This window comes from Ursus arctos, unplaced genomic scaffold (assembly GCF_023065955.2).
Source record: "Ursus arctos isolate Adak ecotype North America unplaced genomic scaffold, UrsArc2.0 scaffold_4, whole genome shotgun sequence".
NCBI lineage: Eukaryota > Metazoa > Chordata > Mammalia > Carnivora > Ursidae > Ursus > Ursus arctos.
Genome location: NW_026623056.1, coordinates 5,775,643 through 5,802,811, shown reverse-complemented (window position 1 = coordinate 5,802,811; position 27,169 = coordinate 5,775,643). Strand labels below are relative to the sequence as shown.

Here is a 27,169-nt window from a genome sequence, read left to right as displayed (position 1 = left end):
CCAGTTTTCCCAACACCATTTGTTGAAGAGACTTTTTCCCATACCATATTCTTTTCTGCTTTGTCAGATATTAATTGGCCATATAACTGTGGGTGTATTTCTGGATCTTCTTCTACTCTGTTCTCTTGATCTGTGTGTCTATTTTTGTGCCAGTACTATACTGCTTTGATTACTACGGCTTTATAACTTGAAGTTGGGAATTGTGATACCTCTAGTTTTGTTTTCCTTTTTTGGTGTTGCTTGGCTATTTGGGGTCTTTTGCGGTTCCATACAAATTTTAGGATTGTTCTAGCTCTGTGAAAAATGCTGGTGGTATTTTGATACAAATTACATTAAATCTTTGGGTAGTATAGACTTTTTAACAATATTTGTTCTTCCCATCCATGAGCATGGTATGTATTTCCAGTTCTTTGTGTCATCGTGAATTTCTTTTATCAATGTTTTATAGTTTTCTGAGCACAAGTCTTTCAGCTCTTTGGTTAAGTTTATTCCTAGGTATTTTATTATTTTTGATATGATTGTAAAAGGAATTGTTTTCTTAATTTCTCTTTCTACTGCTTCATTATTAGTATATAGAAATGCACCAGATTTCTATACATTGATTTTGTGTCCTGTGAGTTTACTGAATTCATGTATCAGTTCTAGTAGTTTTTTATGGAGTCTTTAGGGTTTTCTATATCTACTATCTTGTCATCAGCAAGTGGTGAATGTTTTACATCTTCTTTAGTGATTTGGATGCCTCTTATTTCGTTTTCTTGTCTGATTGCTGTGGCTAGGCGTTCCAGTCTATGTTGAATAAAAGTAGCAAGAGTGGACATCTTTATGTTGTTCCTGATCTTAGAGGAAAAGCTCTCAGTTTTTTGCCACTGAGTGTGATGTTAGCTGTGGGTTTTTCATGTATGGCCTTTATTGTGTTGAGGTGTGTTACGTTTAAAAACCTACTTTATTGACAGATTTTATCATGAATGGATGTTGAATCTTGTCAGATGCTTTCCTGCATCTATTGAAATGGTCATATGGTTTTTATCCTTTCTCTCGTTAATATGTTGTATAATGATGATTGATTGTTAATATTGAACCATCCTTGCATCCTTGGAATAAGTCCCACTTGATTGTGGTGAATGATTTTTTTTTAAATATATTGTTAGATTTGGTTTGTTAATATTTTGTTGAGGATTTTTGCATCTAAGTTAATTAGGGATATTGGCTTGTAGTTCTCTTTTTTAGTGATATCTTTGCTGGTTTTGCTATCAGGGTAATGCTGGTCTCATAGAATGTATTTGGAAGCTTTCCTTCCTCTTCTATTTTTGGAATAGTTTGAAGAGAATAGGTATTAACTCTTTTTTAAATGTTTGATAAAGCTTATCTGTGAATCCTTCTGGTCCTGGACATTCATTTCTTAGCAGATTTTTGATTACCAATTCAGATTGGTGCTCCAGTATTGGAATTGATCCCTTTATTGACATGTAATGCCCTTCTTTGTTTCTTGTTATAGTCTTGGTTTTAAAGTCTATTTTGTGTAATATAAGGATTGCTACCCTGGCTTTTTTTTTTTCTTTTTTTCTTCCATTTGCATGGTGAATACTTTTTCATCCCTTGGCAGTGGTCTAATTCTTAGTTCAGTTCTCAAACTTTGTTATAATGTTTAGGATCAAATCCATGCAAGGGCAACTTGGGAGTGAGCTAGAAGTTGATAAACTACTTTATAGGGTTGCTTTCCTGAACTCTGCTTTCTCCGTGACCTCTCCACCACTTTTGGGTTTCCTGTAGTTTGTTTTTTCTTTTTCTTTTTTTTTTTCAGTCCTCTAACTAGAAAAGTGGGGCTTTATTTTCCCTGCTCTGCTACATGCTTTCTGCAATGATACTTGTGTCTAGAGCCAAGCAATGGATACTTACATTGTCCTCTAGAAACCACAGTTCTTCTATGTGGAGAGGAAAGTTCCAATCCCTCAGTGTTTCTGGTGCCGGTGAGCCCATGCTGCCACCCCATCACTGCCAGAAGATCCCATTCTTTCTCCTCAAGCCTGAAACAGAGGACTTTTACCTGAGTTCTCTCTGCCTGTACCAATGCCTGTTACTGGGTTCTCCCTTCAGGATGATGAATCATATGGGAAAACAATGGTAAAGTCCCCATTGGTTAGATGGTACATCAAGCTCTGTTCTTCCTGAATTCATGAACACCGCATATCTCTCCATTTATTTAGATCTTAATTTTTTTTTTCATCAATGTTTTGTACTTTCTACACACAATAGTACCCTTTATGTGTGGTTTTGCTTCTGCAGAGTCAGTTAGTCAAGGTCAGCCACAGTCTGGAAGCAGGTGATCCTCCTTCTGACCTGTTGTCAGAAGATGAGTAGTAGTCTGCCTAATGCTACATCACAATGCCTACATCATTCACCTCACTTTATCTTATCATGTAGGCATTTTATCATCTCCCATTATCACAAGAAGAAGGGTGAGTACAGTACAATAAGATGTTTTGGGAGAGAGAGACCACATTCGCGTAAAATAAATTACAGTTTTATTTACAAGTTAATTTATTTATTTTGTTTTTTATTACAGTTTTATTACAATTATTGTTATAATTGCTCTATTTTATTAGTATTGTTGTTAATCTTCTGTCCCTAATTTATAAATTAAACTTTATCATTGACATGCGTGTAGGAAGACAACATGGTATATGCAAGATAAGTGTATATGATTTGGTACTATCGGCAGTTTCAGGCATCCACTGGGAGTTTTGGAATGCAAACCCCACGGATAAGGGGGTGCTATTGTACAGTTCTTGCCCATATTTTGTTATTTATCACCAAGTAATTTATATTTCTTAGTATTACTGTAAATGGTGTTTTTTAAAATTTATGTTCCAGTTTTTCACTGCTGGTGTATAGAAATACAATTGATTTTTTATATCGATCTTACATACTGCAACTTTGCTTAGTTCACTTATTGGTGCTAGTAGCTTTATTGTAGATGCCTTAGGATTTTCTCCATAGATGATCATGTGATGTGTGAATAATGGCCATTTTACTTTTCCCTTCCTAATTTGTATACCTTCCATTTTATGTTATTCCCTTATTGCTTTGGCTGGGACCATCAGTAAAGTGCTGAACAGCAGTGATAAGAATGAACATCTATGCCTTGTTCTCAGTGTTGGGAGAAATCAGCATTCAGCTCGTTGTATTATGCTTTAGTTAGATTTCTTATAGGTGCCTTTTATTATTTTGAGGAAATTCCTTTCTGCCTGTACCTATAATTTGAGAGTTTTTGTTATGAATGGTATTGAATTTTGTCAAAACTTTTTTCTGCATTTATTGAATTGATCATTTTTTTCCCTGTTAATGTGGTGAATTGTATTGATGGATTTTCAGCTTTTAAAGCAACCTTGCATTCTTAGGATAACCTCACTTTGTTGTGATCTATTATCCTTTTTATAAGTTCTGGTGTTTTTTAAATTCTGAATTCAGTTTTTAATAGACATAGGACTAAAGTTTCAATTTCTTTTTACTTCTGTCTTGGTAACTCATTTCTTTCAAGGACATTGTTGGTTTTTCTAAATTATCATATTCATATAAGATTATTTATAATATTTCCTTTTTTTTTTAAAGATTTTATTTATTTATTTGACAGAGATAGAGACAGCCAGCGAGAGAGGGAGCACAAGCAGGGGGAGTGGGAGAGGAAGAAGCAGGCTCATAGTGGAGGAGCCTGATGTGGGGCTCGATCCCACAACGCCGGGATCAACAGCCTGAGCTGAAGGCAGACGCTTAACCACTGTGCCACCCAGGCGCCCCTATAGTATTTCCTTATTATTGATTTAATATCATTTTAATGTCTGCAGGCCCTGTAGTGATTTTCTTTCATTCATTTTTTTATATCGATAACTCATGCTTTTCCTTTTTCTTTTTTTTACTAAGTTAAGAAAATTTTTATTTTTTTATCTTCTAATCCTTGTATATACACATACATTTCTTTTTTAAACATGAAATATCAGCATATATAAAATTACATATTTCTCCATCTGAGAATATGTTATATATTTTCAATGGCCATGCGTTTTACTCACCTTTTTAAAAAGCATACCCTTTATTGATGTATGATTGCCATACAGAAAGAGCTGTATATATTTAATATATACAACTTGGTGAGTTTGGAGATAAGCATCCACCTGTGAAACCATCACCATAATCAGTGCCATAAAACATATCAATCACCTCCGAAAGTTTCCTCCCATCTTCTTTATTTATTTTTAGCTTTTGTAATAAGAACACTTAACATAAGATCTACCCTCTTAGCAAATGTTTAAGTATGCAATATAGCATCGTTAACTATAGGCACTATGCTGTACAGTGGATCTCTAGGGCTTATTTTCTTACATAACGGAAACTTTGTACCCTTTGACCAAGACTTTGTTTCCTCCTCTCCCTAGGCCTGGTAACCACCACTTACGTATATCAGTCTTTTATCTTTTTAATGCGTTATCCTCAAAATTGAGGGCCTCTTGAGAGCTATTTTAAGATCCTCCAAAATACCTAATAGAATGCTCTGCATACAGGGTTCACAGTGCTGGTGGATTAAATAAAGGGTGATAAAGACTTAATTGCAGAGTATAGATGCAGCCCTTGTTGGTGGGAATATACATTGGTGCAGCCACTATGGAGAACAGAATGGAGGTTTCTCAAAACATTAAAAATAAAATTACCATATGATCCAGCATTCCCACTTCTGGACATATAACCAGAGGAACTGAAATCAAGGTCTTTTTTTTTTTTTTAAGATTTTATTTATTTGACAGAGAGAGACACAGTGAGAGAGGGAACACAAGCAGGGGTGGTGGGAGAGGGAGAAGCAGACTTCCCACCGAGCACGGAGCCCGATGCGGGGCTCGATCCCAGGACCCTGGGATCATGACCTGAGCCGAAGGCAGACGCTCAACGACTGAGCCACCCAGGCACCCCTGAAATCAAGGTCTTAAAGAAGTATATGCATTGTCATGTTTATTACAGCATTTTTCAAAATAGCCAAGACATGGAAGCAACCTAAATGTCCATTGAGGGATGATGGATAAAGAAAGTGTTGTATTTACATTCAATGCAATATTGTTCAGCCTTAAGAAAGAAGGAAACCTGCCATTTGCAATAACATGGAAATATAATGTTATATAAGGTGGAAATATGTTATATAACGTGGAAATATAATGCATAATGGAGCACATTATACTAAGTGAAATAAGCGAGACACAGAAGAACAAATGCTACCTGATTCCACTGACATGAGGAATCTCATTGTGAAACTCTCTTTTTTCTTTTTTTAATCTAGCTAGAAGTTTGTCAGTTTTATCAGTCTTTTCAAAGAGCTAGCTCTAGGTTTCATGGAGTTGTTTTTTTTTTTTTTTTAAGATTTTATTTATTTATGTATTTGAGAGAGCACACAGCCAGGGCAGAGGGAGAGGGAGGAGCAGACTCCCTGCTGAGCAGGGGGCACAACTCAGGGCTCCATCCCAGGACCCTAGGACAGGACCTGAGCTGCAAAGGCAGGCACTGAGCCACCCAGGTGCCCCAGTTTCATTGAGTTTTCCATATTATTTTTCTGTTTTAGATTGCATTGAGTTGTATTCTTGTCTATTATTCTCTTCCTTCTTATTTCAGGTTTAATTTGTTCTCTTTTCTTATTCTTTTTTTAGAAGTATTTATTTATTTATTTATTTATTTATTTATTTATTTTCGTAATCCCTACACCCAATGTGGGGCTCGAACTCATGATCCCGAGATCAAGAATCACATGCTCTTCCAACTGAGTCAGCCAGATGCCCCTCTCTTTTCTTATTCTTAAGATGGAAGCTCTGATCACTGGTTTGAAACTTGGTCTTTCTCTTAGCAGCATTGGAAGCTATAAAATCTTCTGAGAGGAACATTTCTGTAGAGGTGCATGTTTCCATCTCTGAAATCAGGATGCATATTACACTCCAGATCGTCTCACAGCTATACTTGTCATGTTTTTCTTTCTCAGCAGTACAAATAGTAATGATGCATCTTACAATTATTAATGTCCTAGATTCAATGAAATGTAGTTATTATACAATTCTTGTGAGCTTTGCTTATCTAATAGTTGCTTAGTGAAGATGCTGACATAATGATGCTTGTGAGTCATACTCAAATAGCTACTTTCTCCTTGCCAGGGAGACCATTGTTTATACTTTGTTTTAAGCATGAATTTTGGTCTTTTATCTTTTTATGCATTATCCTCAAAACTAAGGGTTCCTCGAGAGCTATGTTAAGATCCTCCAAAGTATCTAATAAAATGTTCTGCACACAGTGTACACAACGCTTATAGATTAAAGAATAATAAAGACTTAATTGCAGAGTATAGCATTAAAAGTGACCCCCAAATGGAAGATCTCTGAGTTGACAATTAATGTATACATCAAAAGGTTACAAGGGGCACGTGAGTGGCTCAGTCAGTTGGGCATCCGACCCTTGATTTCAGCTCAGGTCATGATCTCAGGGTTGTAAGATCGAGCCCTGCATGGGGCTCTGCGCTCAGCAGGAGTCTGTTATAGGATTCTTTCCCTCTCCCGTCGCACCTCCCCCTGCTACAGCTCTCTCTCTCTCTCTAAAATAAATAAATCAATCCTTTTAAAAAATTGCAAGTATCTATATGTTATTGGATATCTCTCACCTTCAGGGAACAAGCATTGTGTTCCACAGCAATGCACTTTTCTACCTGAAACAGACCTCTTTTTAATTCATTTTAGATCTTTTGCTATCAATTGCTGCATTTTTGTTTCTTTGTTTGGGCATAGATTACCTTTGTATTCCTTTCGTACTCTAAATTACATATGCAAGTATTTATACCGCATACACCCCACTATTTGTCTATTTTCTTATTTATGTTCTACAGTATGGGTTTCCTTTAATTACTTTATCATTGGGGTTTTATTTTTCTTTAACTGAATGAAATAGAGCATAAAAAGATTTTAAAAATTTCTTTCGCTCCTTAAAACCTTGTTGGTTTCACATGCTAGGAAGACTCACTGGCAAGGCAGTATTCCAGTCTAGAATTCTACACGGCTTTAATCCTGTGCTGTCTACTCCTGCTCCTTTGGGTCTGGCATTTCAGCAAATAAGGTCTTCTTTACTTTCTTTTCTTTTTCTTTTCTTTTTTTTTTAAAGATTTATTTATTTTAGAGAGAGAGAGATCAGGAAGGAGGGGCAGAGGGAGAGAGAGAGAATCTCAAGCACAGTCCCCACTGACCACAGAGCCCTAGGCAGGGCTTGATCTCACGGCCCTGAAATCATGAGCTGAGCCAGAATCAAAAGTCGGACACTTTAACCAACTGAGCCACCCAGGAACCCCAAAGTTTTCTTTATTGTTCATTTTTTGTTTTTCCTCATTATAGGAGTTATATCACATGCAGATTTAACTCAGACACCGACTTTAGAACTCAACCCCAAGAGGGATGCCTGGGTGGCTTGGTTGGTTAAGTGTCTGCCTTCGGCTCAGCTCATGATCCTCGGGTCCTGGGATCAAGCCCCACGTTGGGCTCCCTGCTTCTCCCTCTGGCTGCTGTTCCCCCTGCTTGGGCTCTTTTTCTCTCTCTCTCTCTGACAAATGGATAAATGAAATCTTTAAAAAAAAAACAAAACAAAAACAAAAAGAAACTCAACCCCAAGGGAAAAAGTGACTGTACTGTACTCTTAGCTGCCTGTGGCACAAAAGAGAAGAATCCAGGGATCCCTTCTTACATTGGAAAAATTTCATCTCCCCACAAACCTGCCTTCTTCCCGGCTCAGAAAGCCCTGGGGTCCTGGGGACACTGCTTGCTGGTATAGGAAGTCCGTGTTTATATCTATCAGAATACTCTTGGCTTGAATTAACAGAAAGCTCAACTAAATGTGGCTGTCTCATTTAATAAGAAATCCAAGTTAGGCAGTCCTAAAGTTGTTGAGATGGTCTAGTGATTTCAGGGTTCTGGTCTTCCCCTTAGAATTTCAACATGGCTATCCCTGTCTCAACATCCTATCCCCATGCAACATCTGTCCTACAGCCGCTTTGTGTGTGTGTGTGTGTGTGTGTGTGTGTGTGTGTGTGTGTGTGTGTAAGAGCTCAAAAAGGAAAAGCTTCCCCATTCACCCCATGTGTGCTTTCTCGTATGTCTTTCCATCCAGGATTGGGTCACCTTGTGCTCTAGGTGCGCGGGAGGCTGGGGAAGCAAGTCTTTAGAATATTCACATGGTAGAGTGGGAGGTAGATTTAGGTTCCCACCAAAGAAAGAAGCTGGAGAATGGCTGTTGGCTGGGCTGGCAACAGCATCTGCATATGTGTATATATTTGCATGTGAGAGAAAGAGAGAAATCCAGATTGATTTTTTTTCTTTTTTTTCTTTTTTTCTGGCTCGCGGCTCTTGTTTCCAGGTGAAGCTGTACGTGACCTCAGAGCAGGGCTCTGACCCGCCACACTGCAGGTGCATGATGGCACTTGGGCTAAAACTGCCTTTGTTTCCTATGACACAATCGGAACTTTTTATTTTGTTTTAGTTTCTTAAAATCTTGGTTTTTTGGTTTCAGGTTGAGTCCAGAAATCTTCCTGAAACGCCCGGTGGTTGAAGGAAATCGTTGGAGGTTGGACTGCATTCTCAAGCGAAAAGCAGTACGTATTCCAAACATATGCTGGTGTAATTTTTTAAATGTTTGTTGTCTCTGAAATGTCTTTTCTCTTTCAAAGTCTTCCATATATAAGTACAACTTTTTTCTGTAGAGTTTGACCCAAAGTAGAATACTTGTTTTCAGGTTTACTTCATTCTGGTTTTTTTCCTGTTACTCTTGACTACGTAAATATTTTGGCCTAATTCACAGCATGGATTATATTAGGAACTCTAATTTCTGATTTTTAATCAGTGATAGGCAGTTAATTTTATAAGTAAAAAAAATTGTAACAAGATTTTATTATTGAATAATAAAGGGTGAAATGAAATGTAGCATTTTATTCTATTTATTATTCTGCATTTGAGCAAAAGATAAGGTCATGAGGAGAATGGTTTCAGTCGGATGGGGCCAAACTAATGTCGAAGAGTATCAGAGAGGAAGGACATTAAGAATCGGCTGTTGCTTTGGTTCCAGTTTGGGGACAGTTCATAGTAAAAATGGGAAATTGTTTCCTCTCCAGTTGACCCTGTAGATTCTGGGTGAGCGCCAATGTATTCTTTTTGGTATAAAAAGTCCGTAACTGAAGCAGTATGGGCTCACCAATAGCTACTTTACATCCATATTTCTAATGAGTGTTATTAGGTAGCTGTCTCTCAACCAGGTTAAATAGAGTTGAATTAGAGTAGATCTAGGGGCGCCTGGGTGGCACAGCGGTTGGGCGTCTGCCTTCGGCTCAGGGCGTGATCTCGGCATTGTGGGATCGAGCCCCACATCGGGCTCCTCTGCTATGAGCCTGCTTCTTCCTCTCCCACTCCCCCTGCTTGTGTTCCCTTTCTTGCTGGCTGTCTCTCTGTCAAATAAATAAATAAATAAAACCTTTAAAAAAAAAAAAAAAGAATAGATCTGGATCTATTATTAATCGTGTCAAATTAGGAAGTGTGGGCCTTTTTACTATTTCTTGCAATTGTCTTAATCTTTTTTATTCTATCCTTAAACATGCTAGCATGATTTGTAGATCCTGGGTAATTGGGGGTAGCATCTTTCTGTTTCTTAAAGTTGTGACTCGTTTCTTCTTTCCCATTCTCCACATTCCCCTATTCCTTTCCCCACTCACGCATCTCCCTTCTTTCAATGTCTTTTCCGCGTGCCTTCACCTTGAGATTTCTGAAGGTATCCATAGATACAGTAAGACCTCACTGCTAATGTTGATGGAAAAAGCTGATAAGCTTTATTTCAGACATATGTACTGCCAAACAGCGTCATTTTCGTGCCTAGTCTAATTCATTGTCTCAACAGAATTCCGTTCACAATATTGGAAATTCTGGTCCTGAAAAGCATTATTTGCGTATTCCTTAAATAATTTAGCATACAGTTATTGAGTGTCTCCTATGAGCCAAGTACTACACTAATTACTAAAGATACCATATGTGTGAATAGGATTCCATCCCTGCCCATGCAGGGCTTGCTAAAGGACTCATGTCCTGGGTCAGATCTAGCCTTACCAAACTTCTTTCTATATATTGAATGGGCTAGAACTTTCTCCATGTTTCTCTCTGTGATATGACATCTTTCCCATCTGTCTTCAAGATTCCATTTTAGTTAAGTTGTTCCAGTCTTGCCTAGCAATTGTCAACCATACTAGTAAATCCTCTTTTCATGGTACCTATCCAACACTTCACTGCTGTAGGTTTCAATCAACATGTATTTGTTGAGTGCCTACTATGTGCAGGGCACCTGGCTTATCATATGGGGATGTACATAAATAAAACACATGATTCCTGACCTGAAAGAGCTTAAAACTCTATCTACACAAGAGTCAACTGGATACAGAGGCAGTGCTAAGATTCAGAGGCAGGAGGGAGACCACTGAGTAGCTCTAGTGGAGAAGCCCCTCTCAATATGAGGAATTTAGGGCATTTAGAATGGGCAAAAAAGTTTGAAACGAAAGGAGGAGGCTTCTAGGTGTAGAAAATGTGGTGCAGAAACATTCTGGAGACAGGGACTCTGAGGGCTTTGTCAGTGATGGTAGAGTGACAAGGTTGATTACACCGGAGTGTTAGCTTAAGTAGGAGGGGGGCTTAAGCAGGAAAGGCAGTTCTAGCCAGATGTGGACGCTTGTGAGCCACGTCCGTGGTTTGGACTTTATGGAAGAAAATGGTGAACTACTGGGGAACGGAGCCTGGGGGAGGAGGGGTGATCTGATCAAGATGGTGTGTGAGGAAAGTGAATCTGGCAGGGGGAGGACGTGGGGAGAACTCAGGCTCAAGGAGCTAAATTCTAGCTGACTTGAGTGTGAGGTGCCTACGGGACATCTGAGTAAACTCCAGAAAGCTCCAAATGCCTGCGCAGGGCTCAGAACCTGCAGGCCTAGCCCTCCACGTCATGGTAACTCTCCTGTGTTTACTTCCCCCTTCAGATACTGGCCAGGTTACTTTTCTGTCACTAGCATGGGTTTTCTTTGCTTTGATGGCCCACGAACCCTGGTGAGGTCCTAGGTGAACACCATGGCCAAGTAAATATTATTGCATGAAAATCGTGCTTCCTTTCAATTTCATCTGCTTCAGGAAACTTGAAATTTTTAAATTGTACATAATGATTTTAAAAATTTCCTAAGGAAATAATAATACTCTAAAATGTTAATTTTCTATGGTACATTTGGCAGAATTGCTCTTCCTTAATCTCGCTACACCTCCCAGATCATTCTAAATTGACATCTTCTATGCTGATAAACAATTTCACATAAATAATTTAGTTTCTGAAACCCACTACCTTCACAAAGTACTGGCTTGAAAATAACATTTATTCTTACATTAATGGGCCCCAGAGGTCCACAAGGCTGATTAAAATAAAGGCTTTTTCCTTCTATCTCATTGTGTTGATTTGAGAGGAGGAATTTAGTGTCTTTGTGTCATAGCCAAGATATGTTTTTAGGGAAGAAATACAATATTTTGTTTCTCTGGTGATAGCCAAGTTGATATTTTCCTATTTCTTTGGCCTTTTGTTAAACAGTGTTATCATTTAAAATAGTATAAGGCAGGTACCTGGGTGGCTCCGTTGGTTAAGCGTCTGCCTTTGGCTCAGGTCATGATCCCAGGGTTCTGGGATTGAGTCCCGCATCAGAGGGGAGCCTGTTTCTCTCTCTCCCTCTGCCTTCCACTCCCTCTGCTTGTGCTCTCTCTTTCTCTCTCTGTCAAATAAACAAATTAAATATTTTAAAAAATAAAATAAAATAAAATAAAATAGTATAAGGCAACCTTGGCTTACAGGCTGATTACAACTCAAGTCAACATCCCAGTGTTTCCCACAGGTCTGCATTTACTGCCCCTGCCCCAGGAGCTAAGCTGCATCATAGTTATGGCAACTGTATTCCTGTATCCAATGTGTATATTTCAACCTTAGAAACCTGTGATATTGCTGATGGGACCTGCACCAAAAGAATCTTCAAGTGCAGCAACCTGCAGACTTACAGAAAAGGGTATAGGTGCTCCGGTGGGATTTTGTTGTCAGGCAATTTCTTTCTGTCCTAGACCACAGGATACATTCTAGAGTTGCAGTCAGTGATCGTTAGGAGGGAAGATATTCAGGTTTGTCAAATGAGACAAATAATCACGTCTTCACCCAGAAAGATCAAACAGTATCTTATCAAAGTGGTGGGCTGGGGGGCATGTCTGGGAAGGGAAGAATGTGTCTTCCACCTTGAGAACTGTGCTTCAAATAGAACTGGGTTCAAAAAAAAAAAAAAGGCATAGGAACATTTGTGCTCTTTCACATTGCTTACATTTGAGTGACGAGGATATGATTTCTTTTTGTCCTTTACTTTTCATTTTCCCGAAATATCATGCCCCCTGGGAAAATCTTTGACAAATGATAAAATTAGGATTTTCCTGGGGATGCATACGTTAAGCTATCTTGAAGAAGTGGACAAACTTGGCTGCATTTAGAAAATATCTTGACCATAGTACCTTGAGTAATTAGAGGAAAAAATTGGCTCAAAAGAGTCTCTTTGACTTCAACTATAAAAAAATCTTATTTTTTATTGTCTTTACATGTATTTTGTATATAAAAAGCTCCTAAAAATTCCTACTGTATCTAGTAGTATGTCTGCTCTACTTGATTCAAAACTAATTAGAAAAGAGGATAGAACTTTCATCTTTTAAAACTCAGGTTTCATGAAGTTTATTCTGTGTTACACCACGAAGTATATTCTGCTAAGCTTTGGGTTACATGACTTCAGCAGAGATAAGAAACATGGCATCACATAGCCCACTCCAAGCCATCCACTTTTCTACTTGCCGTATTAGTACTTTTCTTCTTCCTCTCTAAGCAAAAAGTATTTTCCCTTAGGGTCATGAAAAGGCATTGGTAAAACATTGGATGCTTCAAATGTGTATTTCTTAAATTACAGAATTAACATCAGTCCTTTTTTCTTTTCTAATGTGCCTTTCATTTTACACAAGTATTTCCCACATATTGTGTAAGTCTGCACTATTATGACCTGGCAAATGCCTTCATTGTCCAGAAACATTTTTCCTTTGCCCTTTGTAGTTTAGAGTTTATGATAGTGTTGTAATACCTTGACAAAAAAAGAGGAATTTATTGCTTTATTATCATAGAAATCTTGTCACTAGTTAACCGTTTATTATATGGATGTAAGTAAATAATTGTAAATCAGACTACCTAAAATGAACTGTTTTCTTCAATTACTTCCTTATTAGTCCTTTGTGTATAAGCTAAAAAGATTTAAAAGTCTCTATCCTGTTTCCTTTGGAGTTAATTTATTTCCAGGAGAAAAGACAAAGTATGGAAGAAAATGTCAGGTATTAATAGATGAGGGGTAGTAATGTAATCCATTAGTGTTAACATCTCTATTATTTCAAAAATCCATTAGTTATGCAGGTAAATGGCAAACTATAAGATTTAGGCCAGTTTCTAAATTGTAACTACTGTCCTTCAAGAGTAGTAATTTCATAAGCCTGAGAAGCAGGATTTCATTCATTTAAAACAAATGAACCATGATGAAAGAAGTCAGGTGTAACATTTTATAATTCAGGTTGCAATTTGGGGTTTTAAACTTTATACTATATCTTTCGATGGGAGGCTGTTTTTTATCACACTTATCCAGTGCTGAATCCTAAAATATTCAAATAGCAGGTACATATGAACAGTAGAAGAAAAAAAATAATGCTGTAATTTTCATTTCAAGCCCTCCATTAGTGGTTTATTGCAGAGCCCTCAGTGGCCAAAACTGTTAGAAGTTAATCTGTTCATTTCTTGCTTACACTTTCACTACCTATTTCTTTATTTATATCTGTACTTATACACTTGGTTGCAATAGTAGTTGCATAATTATAACTAGTAATAAGCAAGTTCCAAAAGTCAGCTGTCAACCAGAAATAAGATGACATATATATTTTTATCCTATTTTTTTAAGTCAGAATGAGTCTTATAGTACTCAAATTTCCTTAGTGCAGCTTAGAACATATATTTAGTATGTTCCTCCAAAAATGTATACACTTTTTACATGTTACAGAATATTTGTATTTTGAAGTGATGTGTTCTTATAAGGATTTAGGGGCCGAAATATGCTTCTTAATATTAGCAGGCCGGTATTGGGGAACTATACATATATTTGGCTTACTCCAAGATTTTATACCCTGCAACCTAAAAATATTAACTCCTGTGTTATTTCACATTTTTATAGCATTGAGAAAGTAACCAGTTCTTATAAATTAGATGTGTTCAACCCAGCTGGCTTCTTAAATTAATGACTCAAATTTCCATTTAGAACTACGCCTATGCCTAATTACCATGGATTATTAATTTAAATTGTAACTAAATTATTCTTTGTCACCATAGTTTTATTAGATATGCCTGTATTTCTAATGCTTTAGAAAGCACTGTATCATGGGGAAATTCTTGCCTTTTATTCCTAGGATAGTAAATGTCTAGGTGTAGATACATTCTCCAGTGTGGATGCACTTTGTTTCAGAATGCCTTCAGAGCTGCTGGATAGAGAGAATGCACGTTCAGATGTTGCGAACTGCACAGCAATACTGAGGATGCAAACCTGAAAAAGTAAAAAGGTCATACAAAAAATGGGAGTAAATAAGATAAGAGTATCCTGGAGGAATACGTTCTGAACTATATGTTAGTGAGGGAACCGTGTGACTGGACAGGGAGAAGAGGAAGGACATTCAGGTGTGGGACAGTTTAGTACAGGCTAAAACCTTATCACTACCCAGAACTAGAAGAGGAAATACTAATTTGGTTTTTTTTTAAATATTTTATTAATTTGAGAGAGAGAGAGAGAGAGAGCATGAACAGGGGGAGGGGCAGAAGGAGAAGCAGATTCCCTTATGAGCAGGGAGCCCAACGTGGGACTCTATCCCAGGACCCTGAGATCATGACCTGAGCCGAAGGCAGACGCTTAACTGACTAAGGCACCCAGGCACCCCAGTGGTTTGGTTTTTTTTTTTTTTTTTTTTTTTACACTACCAGCTGTTAGACATTATCTTTTTGATAGTTGATATTAATAAAAAAATGTTATATGTATAGCATGTTAAAGTTTATCAGGCACTTTTAATTTGACCGTCACAATGGCCTTAGCTATCTTCTTTTAAGTCCAGGGTCTCAGGTTAGATCAATGTTAATTTTGTGCTATTGTTAAAACTCAGGGATTTTTGAATGTTAGAGAAACTGAAAGAAGTCATTTCACGAACAGACATTAATAATGTAATTGTGGTTAAGAGTACGAATCAATATATTCATCTTTGTAGATAAATTTTTTTATTTAAATGTTTTTTAATAAAGAAAAATTCTATTAAAATGCTCCAGAAACATTTAAGAGATATTTAGTATAATTTAGTGCGTCAGAATTTTGTGGCACTGCTATTTCAACTAATTGAAGTATAATAAAAACCAAAAACCTTAATCCTGTAACATGAATCAGGCCAAAACTTTCCTCAATGGTAAGTGTTTGAAAATGTCCAGAGGTGTAAGATCATCAGACACCTTTAGCAGATGAGGTTACCATTTCAGCCTCCTGGCTATAATGAATCAAATATTGATACCGTCTCTTGGTATGACAAGTCATAGGAATGGAAAGGAGATAAATTTTTATTTTTGATATTTGTGTTTTAAAATACACTGATGTGTCACCTTCTTGTATTATACTTTTCATTAAATATTTTATTATACTTGTTTGTAGAAGAAAGTTTTTAATACACAGGAAGGAAAAAGAAAAAGAAAATCGTAATCTACTTCCAGAAATTCTCATTCCTCCCTGTGTTTTCTCTTGTGACAGCAACAGGGAGTGAGAATCTTTGTAATGCTGTACAAAGAGGTAGAACTTGCTCTCGGAATCAACAGTGAATACAGCAAGAGGACTCTCATGCGTCTACACCCCAACATAAAGGTACTAGGTTCATCCTTCTGAACAATCCTTCTTCTCTATTATTCTGTAGTTTTTCAGATGTGTTTTGCTTTGAGCAGTGTAATCTGTAGAATTCTCTAATGTATGTTTTGAATAAATAACATTGTATCCTTCTTAGAAATAAAACAAAATACTCTGCTTTCTTGTACTTCTGGTATTGATGGGGTCAGCAGAGTTCATGTTTCCAACCCTGATCATTTAGTCAAGAACACATCTCTTAGAACTGTTTTAATATTCAGGAGCTCTGTCAAGTTCCCATGCTCCACATTAAGATTGTCCCAGAACCTCTTAGATGTGACCTCCTTGTGACATCCCTTGAATGCTGATAGCAACAGAGAGCTCCTCTAGGATTTGAGAAGCTTTTTCTTAATAGCAACTTGTATAAAAACCTAATAAAGTAAATAAACACAATAAGCAGCTTGAAAAAAGCTATTTGATATTTACCAAAGATTTAAAGCCTATCAGTAGTTATTCCTCAGTCATTGAGATACATCAAAGCAATGAATTAATAAATCTCCAACAGGCTTAAAATATATACCAATGATATATTTTATTTAGTTAAAAAAAAAAGATGTTCCATGTAAAATAGTAATCAAAAGAGAGCGGGAGTGGCTGTACTAATATCAGATGAAATTGACTTTAATAGGAAAAGTTTATAGTAGACAAGAAAGGATATTATATGTTAATAAAAGTTTCAATGCAGCAAGAAGATAAAACAGTTATAAACATGTACCTACCTAATAATCACCATCAAAATATATAAAGCAAATATTGACAGAATTGAAGGGCAGAATAGACAGTTCTGCAATAACAGTGGGACACTTCAATATCCCACTCTCAATAATGATTGGCATGTACATACAGTGGAATACATTTCAGTCTTAAAAAGGAAGGAGATTCTGACAGATGCTAAAACATAGGTGAACCTTGAAGACATTATCCTACATGAAATAAGCCAATCACAAAAAGGCAAGTATTGTATGATTCTATTGATATATATAAGTCAAAGTCATAGAGACAGAGAGTAGAATGGTATTTCCCAGGGGTTGCAGGGAGGAGGGAATGGGGGAATTATTGTTCAATGGGTATAGAGTTTCAGTTTTGCAAAATGAACAGTTCTGGAGATAGTGGTGATGATTGAACAATATGAATGTACTTATTAATACCACTGTACTGTACATTTAAAAACGGTCAATATGGTAAATTTTATGTTATGTGTATTTTACCACACACAAAAGAAGTAGGTTACTAAAAAGAAAAAAAAAAGTAGTCTCCGAAGTTTTTGGAATGTTTCTACTTAAAGATATAAAAAAATAGGTCAGCCTGGGATCATTTAAAAAGAATTCTATTTGAAAGCAGGAGGTTAATAACGTCTCAAAATATCTTTCTAATCAAGAGCTGCCAAAGTATGTATATCCCTATCTCCGTATACTTGCCATTTTAATTCAATGGCTGCCAAAATATCAATATACATATTAAAAATTTGTTGGAGATAGTTGTTGATTAAACATTTTTAGAGTTTTTAAAATAATATCAGGTGTAACGGAATTCTTTAAAGTGGAAAAAAGAATCAGCTATTATGTTGAGCTGACTTTTACTAAACTATGTGGCCAAATTTCTAGCTAAATGGCAGCTACCCCAAAATGTGGTATGGGGTGGGGCTGGTAGAGAGACTTAAAAAGTAACTAGGAGTCGTTTTCTTTAAATACTGAGAATGAAATTAGAACTTTGGTGTATACATAGCACATTTTGGTATTTGAATTATAGAATATGCTATTCAGGGGAAAATGGCTAAAATTAACAATACAAGAAACAACAGATGTTGGGAAGGATGCAGAGAAAGGGGAGCCCTCTTGCACTGTTGGTGGGAATGCAAACTCGTGCAGTCACTCTGGAAAACAGTATGGAGGTTCCACAAAAAGTTAAACATAGAGCTACCCTACAACCCAGCAATTGCACTACTAGGTATTTATCCAAAGCATACAAACATAGTGATTCAAAGGGGCACATGCACCCCAATGTTTATAACCGCAATGTCCACAATAGCCACACTATGGAAAGAGCCTAAATGTCATTGACTGAGGAATAGCTATAGAAGAAGTTGTATGTATATACAATGGAAAATTACTCAGCCATCAAAAAGAATGAAATCTTGCCATTTGCAATGACGAGGATGAAACTAGAGGGTATTATGCAGGCAAAATAAATCAGAGAAAGAGAAAAACCATATGATTTCACTAGTGTGTGGAATTTAAGAGAAGAAACAGATGAACACAGAGGAAGGAAAAAGAGATAAAAACAGAGGGAGGCAAACCATTTTTTAAGAGACTCTTAACTATAGGGAACAAACTGTGTGTTGCTGGAGGGGATGTGGTGGGGGAATGGGGTAAATGGGGTGATGGGCATTAAGGAGAACACTTGTTGTAATGAGCAAGTGATGAATCACTAAATTCTACCCCTGAAACTAATACTACCTTATATATTAACTAACTTGAATTTAAATAAACCCTTGAAAGAAAACCAAAGCAAAACAAAGAAAGGAAGGAAGCTACGAAGGGAGGGAAGGAGAAAGGAAAGAAGGAAAATGCTATTCAGGGGAGAAAACAGATCTATTTTATTACAACATGAAAGAAATTTTAAAAAGTGCATTACATGTAGGTTTTTCTTTTCCCTCCCAAGGTGATGAGGCACCCAGATCATGTATCATCCAGTGTATATCTATGGGCTCATCATGAGAAACTTGTTGTCATCGACCAGTCAGTGGCCTTTGTGGGTGGGATTGACCTGGCCTATGGAAGGTGGGATGACAATGAACACAGACTCACAGACGTGGGCAGTGTGAAGCGTGTCACCGTAGGATCGTCTCTGGGTTCCTTCACTGTAAGTGAAGTTCACCTTTATGGAACTGCGTGAAAGGGACATGATTTGTGTATGTGTTAATAGCATGACTGACTGACTGGTTGAATGAGGGGCGGCCTCTTCCTGGATGGACACACCTGATTTCAAATACCTCCGAGCACGTCTGTAAGTTTGCATCTTGTGATCTCAGTCTCTTCCCTCAGAAGAGATACAATAGCACATTTGCTCGCTCACAGTCCACTCCTTCGTTCTCCATTTAAACGAAAGATTCATTCCCTATTTGGAAAAAAAAAGTTCATAAACTAAAATATGCATCAGTTGGGCTTGAAGTTAAATAAGCAGCCTTATTACAAGGACCTGCCAAGGCTTTTGAAATCTTCCTCCTAAGGACGCGCAAATAAAGGCTAGGTCAGTGTGGAGTCATGGAGGGGCTTCTTTCTGAATCCCGGAAGTCAGTAACTTCTCAAAGTACCTTTCAAATCAAGAGCTGCCAAGATACCCATATGCCTGTGTCCATATGCAGTACTTACTGTTTCAACCCCAACCATTGCCAGAATATCAATACACTTATTAAAATTTTCGACGGGCTCCATCTTATTTTACTGCCGGATATGTTGGTAACTTTTCCGGAGAAAAAAAAAAAAACGATTTAGTGACTAGATAGCCAGGAAAATCACTGGCAGAAGCAGCACAACTTAACGTTTATCAGAGGCAGAAGGTCAGTTGCTCCACAGCGAATGTAACTCACGTAACTATTTGAGATAAAAAGGTTAGCTGGTATGAAATTTCAGGAATTTGGTCTAGTGAAGGGGGAGCTACAAAGGAATGCCTGGTATCCCTTTGCTAGCATTGAAACAGCTCCTAAGAATCCTCCCTGCCCCCGGGCTGACCTCACCCATTATTGTGTGTCTGATAGAGAGCCTCCATCCCGTGTGAACTTGACACCTCAGCTTAGCGGGAATGAAAGGATCACATTGCAGCGTATCTTATGCAGTGTCTTTTTTTTTTTTTTTAATTTTCTCAGGCTGAAACAACAGGGTCCATGGAATCCTTGAGCCTCAAAGACAAAAATGAACCTAGTAAAAATCCGCCTACCCTGAAGAGTGTTGATGATATGGATTCAAAACTGAAAGGAATAGGAAAGTCCAGAAAGTTCTCTACATTCAGCCTCTACAGGCAGCTGCACAGGCAGCACGTACACAAGGCGGACAGCGTCAGCAGCCTGGACAGCGCCTCCAGTAAGCCTTGGTCTTTGCTGGAATGTGTCCTCATGACGTTCTTCCCCCCACAGCTGGGTACTGCGTACCAGTCTTTAAAACCTGTCTTTCTGGAATGGCATCATAGGAGCAATGCTGAAAGGTGGCTCCATCACCCTAATCAATATCCTGCCGTTTTGTGGCTTTGTGGGCCTCATTTTAGAACAGATTTATTGTGTTATTCACCTAAGGAGTCCTAACAACCACAATTCATACTTCTGATGGTAGCAGAATGACTCAGCATTTCTAAAATAATGCCACGTTATAAAGAAAAAAGAAAAGTATGAGGCATCCTTCCCTTTTCATAGAAGGAATCTCATTTCTCTTCCTATCCAGAAATACAGGAAGCTTTTATCTTCAAACATTAGATTTCCTCCATCTTGTAAATTTGCTCTTCATTTCACATCTGTCTTAAAGCTCTGCCGTTTTCTGTTACACAGAATTTGTGACTGATTTTATAGCCTTGCCTAGTGTTAAAAATGATTGAGCCTGCTTTTCACTTTAGAAAACTTGATGTACTTATATTTCTTTAAAAAAAAAGAACTCTCAACTTTCTCCAGGTTATTGTAATCACTGTAGAAGTCGTCAGAATTTAATCCATGGTTTAAAACCCCACCTGAAACTCTTTCGCTCCTCCAGTAAGTCTGAGCAGGGCCTCGCTAGACCTGACGTGGGTAAGTGACGTGTGAGGCTGCGGAACGTCCTCAGGCGTGCGCTGTTGCTGCGTGAGCAGAGTGCGTGTGTTTGTGGCCTGGCTTTCTGTTTGCTCCGTGTTCACACCACACGTGTTATCAGAAACTGCAATCTCATAAGCTTTTGCAAGAACTAGGGATTTGAATAAGTTCATCAGGGCCTAAAATGCGGTGGATGAAGAGGAACGTGGCAGCCGATCACCTAAAGGGATAAGTAACGAGCGTAATGTATGGCGACCGCAGTAAAATCTTACAAGCTAGTTTGTCGTGTGCAGACTGCCTGTGCCGACCCTGAGCACTGGTCGACGCTTGGTAGTCATAGTGTTATCTCCCTTTCTACAGATGAGGAAGCTGGGGGTCAGAGATGATAAGTAACTTGCACAGTGGTGTTCCAGTTTATCAGCCTCCCAGAGCTCCTAATTCGGATTTATGATTTAGCAAAAACGCAGATTACTCCATCACGAGCAGTTGGCTGAATTCCAAGGCCACGGTTCTAGTGTGCTATTTAGAAGACTGAAGGAGAGCCCAGTTACCCCGGCTGGGTCTGAGTCACTTGTGGACTCTGGTGTTTCTCAGGGGGCTCTGAGGGGAATATTGTGGAGGCGGGCCCAGACCGTCCCACCTCTATTGGTCCTTGCTTCAAACAGAGAAGTCCTGCTTCCATATGCATATTGAAGTTCCCTATGAATTTGTGTTGGGGGGAAAAAAAAGTAAGGGTCTAGTATTAATAATAAAAGGAGTTTAAAGAGCACAGTTATACATTTAAATTGTGTAATGACTTAAACTTACATTGTCTCACAGGACTTGAAACCCGAATTAAACGTAGAGGAACTCTTCATGAGAAACTGAAACTGAGTATTTGCTTAAGTTAATAACTTCCTTTCCTGAGTCTATAAACTGGGTTAGCTTCTTTGCAATGTCAGTTTCACTTGAACGGAAAAGACCTTGATGGGGGCGCCTAGGCGGTGTAGTTGGTTAAGCCTCCGACTGGATTTCAGCTCAGATCATGATCTCATGCTCATGAGATCAAGCCCCACATGGAGCCCAGAGTGGGACTCATGCTCAGAGTGGGGGGGGGGGGGGTTGTTAAGATTCTCTCTCTCCCTCTCCCTTTGTCCCTCCCCCTGCTCTCTCTGTTTCTCAAAAAATAAACAAATCTTAAAAAAAAAAAACAAAACCATGATGAACTGGGCTCCTAGTGAACGTCACTGGTGTTGTACAGAAATCAGTGTGGAGCGTGCGTGCAAGCTCACTCCACAGTGAGAAGGAGAAGATTCACCAAAATCAGTTCGTATTGAATGTGATTAGTAGTCATGGTATATTTCTGTAGTATACATACAAAATCATTCAGCCATCTTTAAGATTTTTCTTCTCTCAAAATGATGTTGCAAGAGGGAGAATTTCAAGTTGCAGTGGCTTTGCTTGATAACTGTGTTATTTTTAAACAGTTAAACTTTTTTAAGCAAGATTAAATAAATGGCTGAGGGGAGGAAATAGTTTTTGCGATTTAGTTGAGACAGTGTTTCAACCCCAGAGATCTAATCATAAGGGATAAAGAATAGTAGGTTAAATCGTTTCTAAACTCTGTTCTCAGGATGCAATCGTATAAGATGTATAAGACATATTTTCTCCTGTCGAAGAGGTTATTAGCTAATAGATAAGCATCAGTTTTAAATGTTTCTCTAACCTAGTGTCTTAGTAATCCATCAGGGGGAAATACCCCTACTGGCAAGAGTTGCCAGTGAGGCCTTGTCCACAAAGGTAAACCCTGATCCACGATTCTAAAATCCCAGTTTCAAAAATCAGAAGGTTTTTAAAAAATATAACTCATTGAGGACCTGTTTTGGAACTGGCCCTGAATATAGGCAAAAATTCAGTAGGTAGAGCCGAAGAAGGGAGAAAAACAGACATCCTATGTAGACATTGTATCCTAAAGCACATATATGGGAAATGCCAAGAGTGTTTATTGCAGAATCTCAGGTGTGCCATGTGGTAAATACATAGAGGTCTACCATTTCTTATTCAAAATTCTAGGGGTCAGAGGTACTTCAGAAATTAGAAGATTTGGGGTTTTAGAAAGGTAATGCAATACCTATACTTCATGTTATCCTGCTGGCAGGGTCCTGGAAATACCCTATAAGCAAATCATTTATATTTCTGCAGCACTAGGTGGAATAAATAAAGATTACAATCTCTTGTCAGTTCGGGTCAGATTTTACCAACAAATGAGCTGTAAGAAAACACTTGAATTTTCAGAGCTTTTGGGTTTTGGAATTATGGTTAAAAGATGAATAAATTTATGTATAGATTGGGTTGATGCGACAGATCTGTACCTGTATATGGAGGGCCTTGAAAATCAGGCTGCAACATTGAACTTCATTCACTAAATGTTGGAGAATCCCTGGGGGGAGAGGGGTTGGAGAAGATGGGCGGTGGGGGGATGGAGGGCTTAAGGGTGGTGTTTTATGAAATTACACTAGAGACTCAAGGAGTCTGACTAGCTTGTCCCAGGAATGAAGTAAATGGAACAAATTTTTTCCAAAGAATCAGCAGAATTTCTCTAGGATTTGGGAAGTGGCAATGGGGAGGTAGGTGGAGAAGATAACAAAGAAAAGAGAGGAGCCGATGTTGATTTCGAGGTTTGAGCTTGAGCCACTATAAACAGAAAGCAGAAATCTCAGGAGCAGGCTTGATTTTGTGAGGACAATAATGATTCTAGTGTTAAACCCGTGATTTTAAGTGCTGATGGGGCAACGAGGTGGACGAGGCCAAGGTGAGACCCTGGAAGAGGCTGTCCATCTTAGAGCCAAAGGAGAAACCAGAGCTAGAGGGGCACATGTAGGAGAAGGTCGGGGAGAACTTTGCTAGGGATGAGAGGGACTAGGAAAGAAGGTCAAGAAGGGGGGGTTGGAGTAATGGTGTAGGGGATGCAGCCTTGGCGGGCAGGGTCTGGGCCACTGACGGATGAGGATAGCAGAAAACTAGCCTGGAAACCTATGCTGAAGACAAGGCAGGTACCATCATGAAATCAACGGGGAGCCAGATGCAGAGTAAGGAGAAGCCCTCAGATCAGCACTGCCGACGTAGAAAGCCTCTCTTTCTGCTTTAGGTGCTCATGCACGTCGGAGCAGTAATCACAGTTACTAGGAACCCTTGGCTCTAGTGCCTTAATATCTCATTTGTTCTGAGGAAGACCCTGATTTATTTGGAATAACTTAGGCCAAGATTATTGAGACTGAAGCCAAAAACAGATTTGAATTCTGAACAGGTTGGATCCAATTAGAACCAACATAATTTTCTGAGACTAGAATTTGCTTTGTTTTTCTTATAACTGATTATTAGAAGAAAGTTAATTTTTAAACAAGTGTATGTATGTAAATGTAAAGCTCTGGCTTATATGTATAATATATTATCTTACATATGTGTACTTTTAATTTTGGAATTTGACCCATTATTTATCTCATTCTTTGTTCCTGTTTTCTTTCTCTCTCTTTTTTTAAATACAAAGTGCCATGCTTACTGTAAAGATTTTACAGGTGAGCAAACAGATTACCAGTACTTTGGCCTTTCAGTCTTAACAAAGCAGGAAAATAAATCACTGGGAGAAGTCAATAGAATCCTATTTTTAACATTATTTAGTTTTGTTAATAATCGGCACTTTCAGGGGTGCCTGGGTGGCTCAGTCGGTTGAGCATCCGGCTCCTGGTTTCGGCTCCGATCATGATCTCAGGGTTCTAAGATGGAGAGCCTGGCGTCCAGCTCTGAGCTCAGTGCAGAGTCTGCGTGGGCTTCTTTCTCCTTCTCCCTCTGCCCCTCCCCCTGCTCACACGCATGCGCTCTCTCTCTCAAATAAATAAAATCTTTAAAAAATAATAAATATTTAGCACTTCAACACATTTTTCTTTTGTTTTAAGAGGCGGGGAGGAGCGGACGGAGAGGGGGAGAATCTTAAGCAGGCTCCACACCCAGCACAGAGCCGGACGTGGGGCTCCATCTCACGACCTGAGCCGAAATCAAGAGTCCGGTGCTTAACCCACTGAGCCACCCAGGCGCCCCAAGACATTTTTCTTTTATAGAAAATTTCAGTAACCTTTGGAGGTTAATTATTCAGTTCGAGGTAGAATATTAGCAGTGTGTGTGGTGATTGTTTAAAAACTTTTGCTCTGCAAATACTTATTGATTGCCTACTGACTACCGAGAGCTCTGCCAAGCAGTGAAGTTACACTCTCCAGCCCTGAGGAGTTTACAGCCTGGTGGGGAGCACCCTTACACAGCTGGGACACACAGCAGGGGGGTGCATCCTTCCACGGCTGTGGCGCAGAGTCGGAGGCCCTGGGGTGTGCAGCCCCGGGTGGTTCCACAGCACTGCACGTGGCTGCCTGTGCCTGCCGGGATCTGGGCGGTATCAGTAGGGCAGGGAACAGCTAATGTGGCTCTGGAAGGACGTGAAGTTGAGGATGAGAGGGAAGGAAGATCAGTCCAGACCGAAGGAATAATGTGCCAGATGCACCAAGACGTAACAGACCACGCCTGTCAAAATCCTGTGAGAAGCGTGCTCTGCCTGGCTGGGGGGAAGAGGGCTCAGAAAGGGAGGTTGGCACCAGTTTGCAAAGAGCCTTCTGTGCACACTCAGCGTTTAGGATTTGACTCCCTGTAGGCAGCAGGTGCTCTTAAAAGGCTGTTAAGCCAACAGTCTGCATTTTAGAAAGACAGTTCTGGGACACGTGGTGGGAGGGGCCAGTCCACTACTCTCACTGGCACGTGCTACCATGTATTCATTCAACAAATAGTTTTGCATCGAGTGTCTCATTTGTTAAGTGCCTCTTTTGTGCCAAGCGCTGCATCTGTGATTTGTAGTTGTGCTTGTCTTCCTGCTTCGTCGTCTTTGTGGTCAACATATCCCATAAATGTAAAAACTGTTTAAGTCAAAGTATTCACCCTTAAGTAAAACGGTCCCAGCAGAGCTCTGTGAAACGTTGCAGTGGAATGCTGCTTTTGTGCCTATGTGATCGTAAGTTCTGTGTGTTGTTGTGATATTTTTCATGGATGTCATTTATGATGCTGGGAATACAGAATGTTAGAACGCAAAGATCTTAGATGCCATCTAGGCCAAATTCTTCCTTTTATGTATAAAGAATTTCTGACCCCCAAAAATGAAGCTCAGTGTCACTTAGCCTGACAGTTCCAGGGCTGAACAGAGGCTGTCTGCATATTTGAAGTTCTTGCTTTTGAGATGCAAAAGATAAGCATTACGTATGGGTGTGTCCCATATCCACTGGGGAGAGCCAAGGGCATGATTTCTTCATGGCCTCTGCCTCTATGTTTCTCTGCCTGACCTGGCTTTACTGCTCTTCTATTATTCCTCCCAGTGAGTTCTTTATTCACGGTTAGCTCTGTGATCCATTCTTTAGTGATCTGGTAGATGGGGAGAAGAATGTTGAATTTCATCGTCAAGTGATGAGCCTCGTTGCAGCCCCAACTGCCCACTAATGATAAACTTGTGTGCAGTGTGAAACCTTGCCAGCCCACAGCCTCAGAGGGGTGAGCACATGCTCCCCTAGAGCTGAGCCTTAAGGGGAACAGTTGAGAAGTCCTGAGGTGTTTAATGAGTGAGGGTGAGCCCCCTCCCCCCAGGGCCTACCTGAACACCGTGTCCGCTGCCTTTACAGACACCAGCTCCGTCCGCAGTTTGCAGACAGGCATGGGAGAGCTCCATGGGGAGACCAGGTTCTGGCATGGGAAGGACTACTGCAATTTTGTCTTCAAAGACTGGGTTCAACTGGATAAGCCTTTTGCTGGTGAGTGCCGGGATCATGGGTGGATGCTCGTATTTGGTCTTTTACTTGTCAGCATAGAACGAGTACGCATGTGCAGGATATAATGTCCTTTGTTCTGCTTCGGTTTGTTTTGAATATTTGGTAAAACTTTGGAGACTGTCATTCAGTCACATACTAAAGGACTTCTCCTTGTAGTTACAATAAGAAAAGAGCATGAGATATAGCTTACTGTTTGAAACCTCCAGGTTTCATCGAGGCATATTTTGGGGGTAATAATCTATAATTCTGCAAGAGATGGTGCCTTTCCTTTGATCATCTCCTTTTCTGCGTATCATCTTCATCTTCCAGCATTAAAATGGCACATTTTCAGATTATCACTGTGCTGATGTATCTAAGAGAAAATAGAGATGGAACTGTATACACATAGCCTGAGGTTATTTCAACAGGACACAAAAGAAAAATGTAATATTAAGTACGTAGCCCTAGGTAATTTACACCAACTCACAT

At 39.1% G+C, this 27,169-nt stretch overlaps 1 protein-coding gene across 6 annotated transcripts in view; it reads left to right on the top strand.

Moving 5' to 3' along the window:
• The window catches only part of PLD1 (phospholipase D1), a 227,981-nt gene that overhangs the window by 125,400 nt on the left and 75,412 nt on the right, over nt 1-27,169 (top strand). For 4 of the 6 annotated variants that reach the window (XM_044384107.3, XM_026498587.4, XM_026498578.4 and 1 more), the window contains 6 exons: nt 8,569-8,650; nt 15,950-16,060; nt 18,758-18,958; nt 19,962-20,175; nt 20,754-20,867; nt 26,555-26,683. In XM_044384107.3, coding sequence (XP_044240042.1) covers nt 8,569-8,650; nt 15,950-16,060; nt 18,758-18,958; nt 19,962-20,175; nt 20,754-20,867; nt 26,555-26,683 — 851 coding nt within the window. The remainder of the gene's footprint in view (nt 1-8,568; nt 8,651-15,949; nt 16,061-18,757; nt 18,959-19,961; nt 20,176-20,753; nt 20,868-26,554; nt 26,684-27,169) is intronic. The other 2 variants (XM_048214773.2, XM_026498590.4) reach the window with 1 other exon arrangement.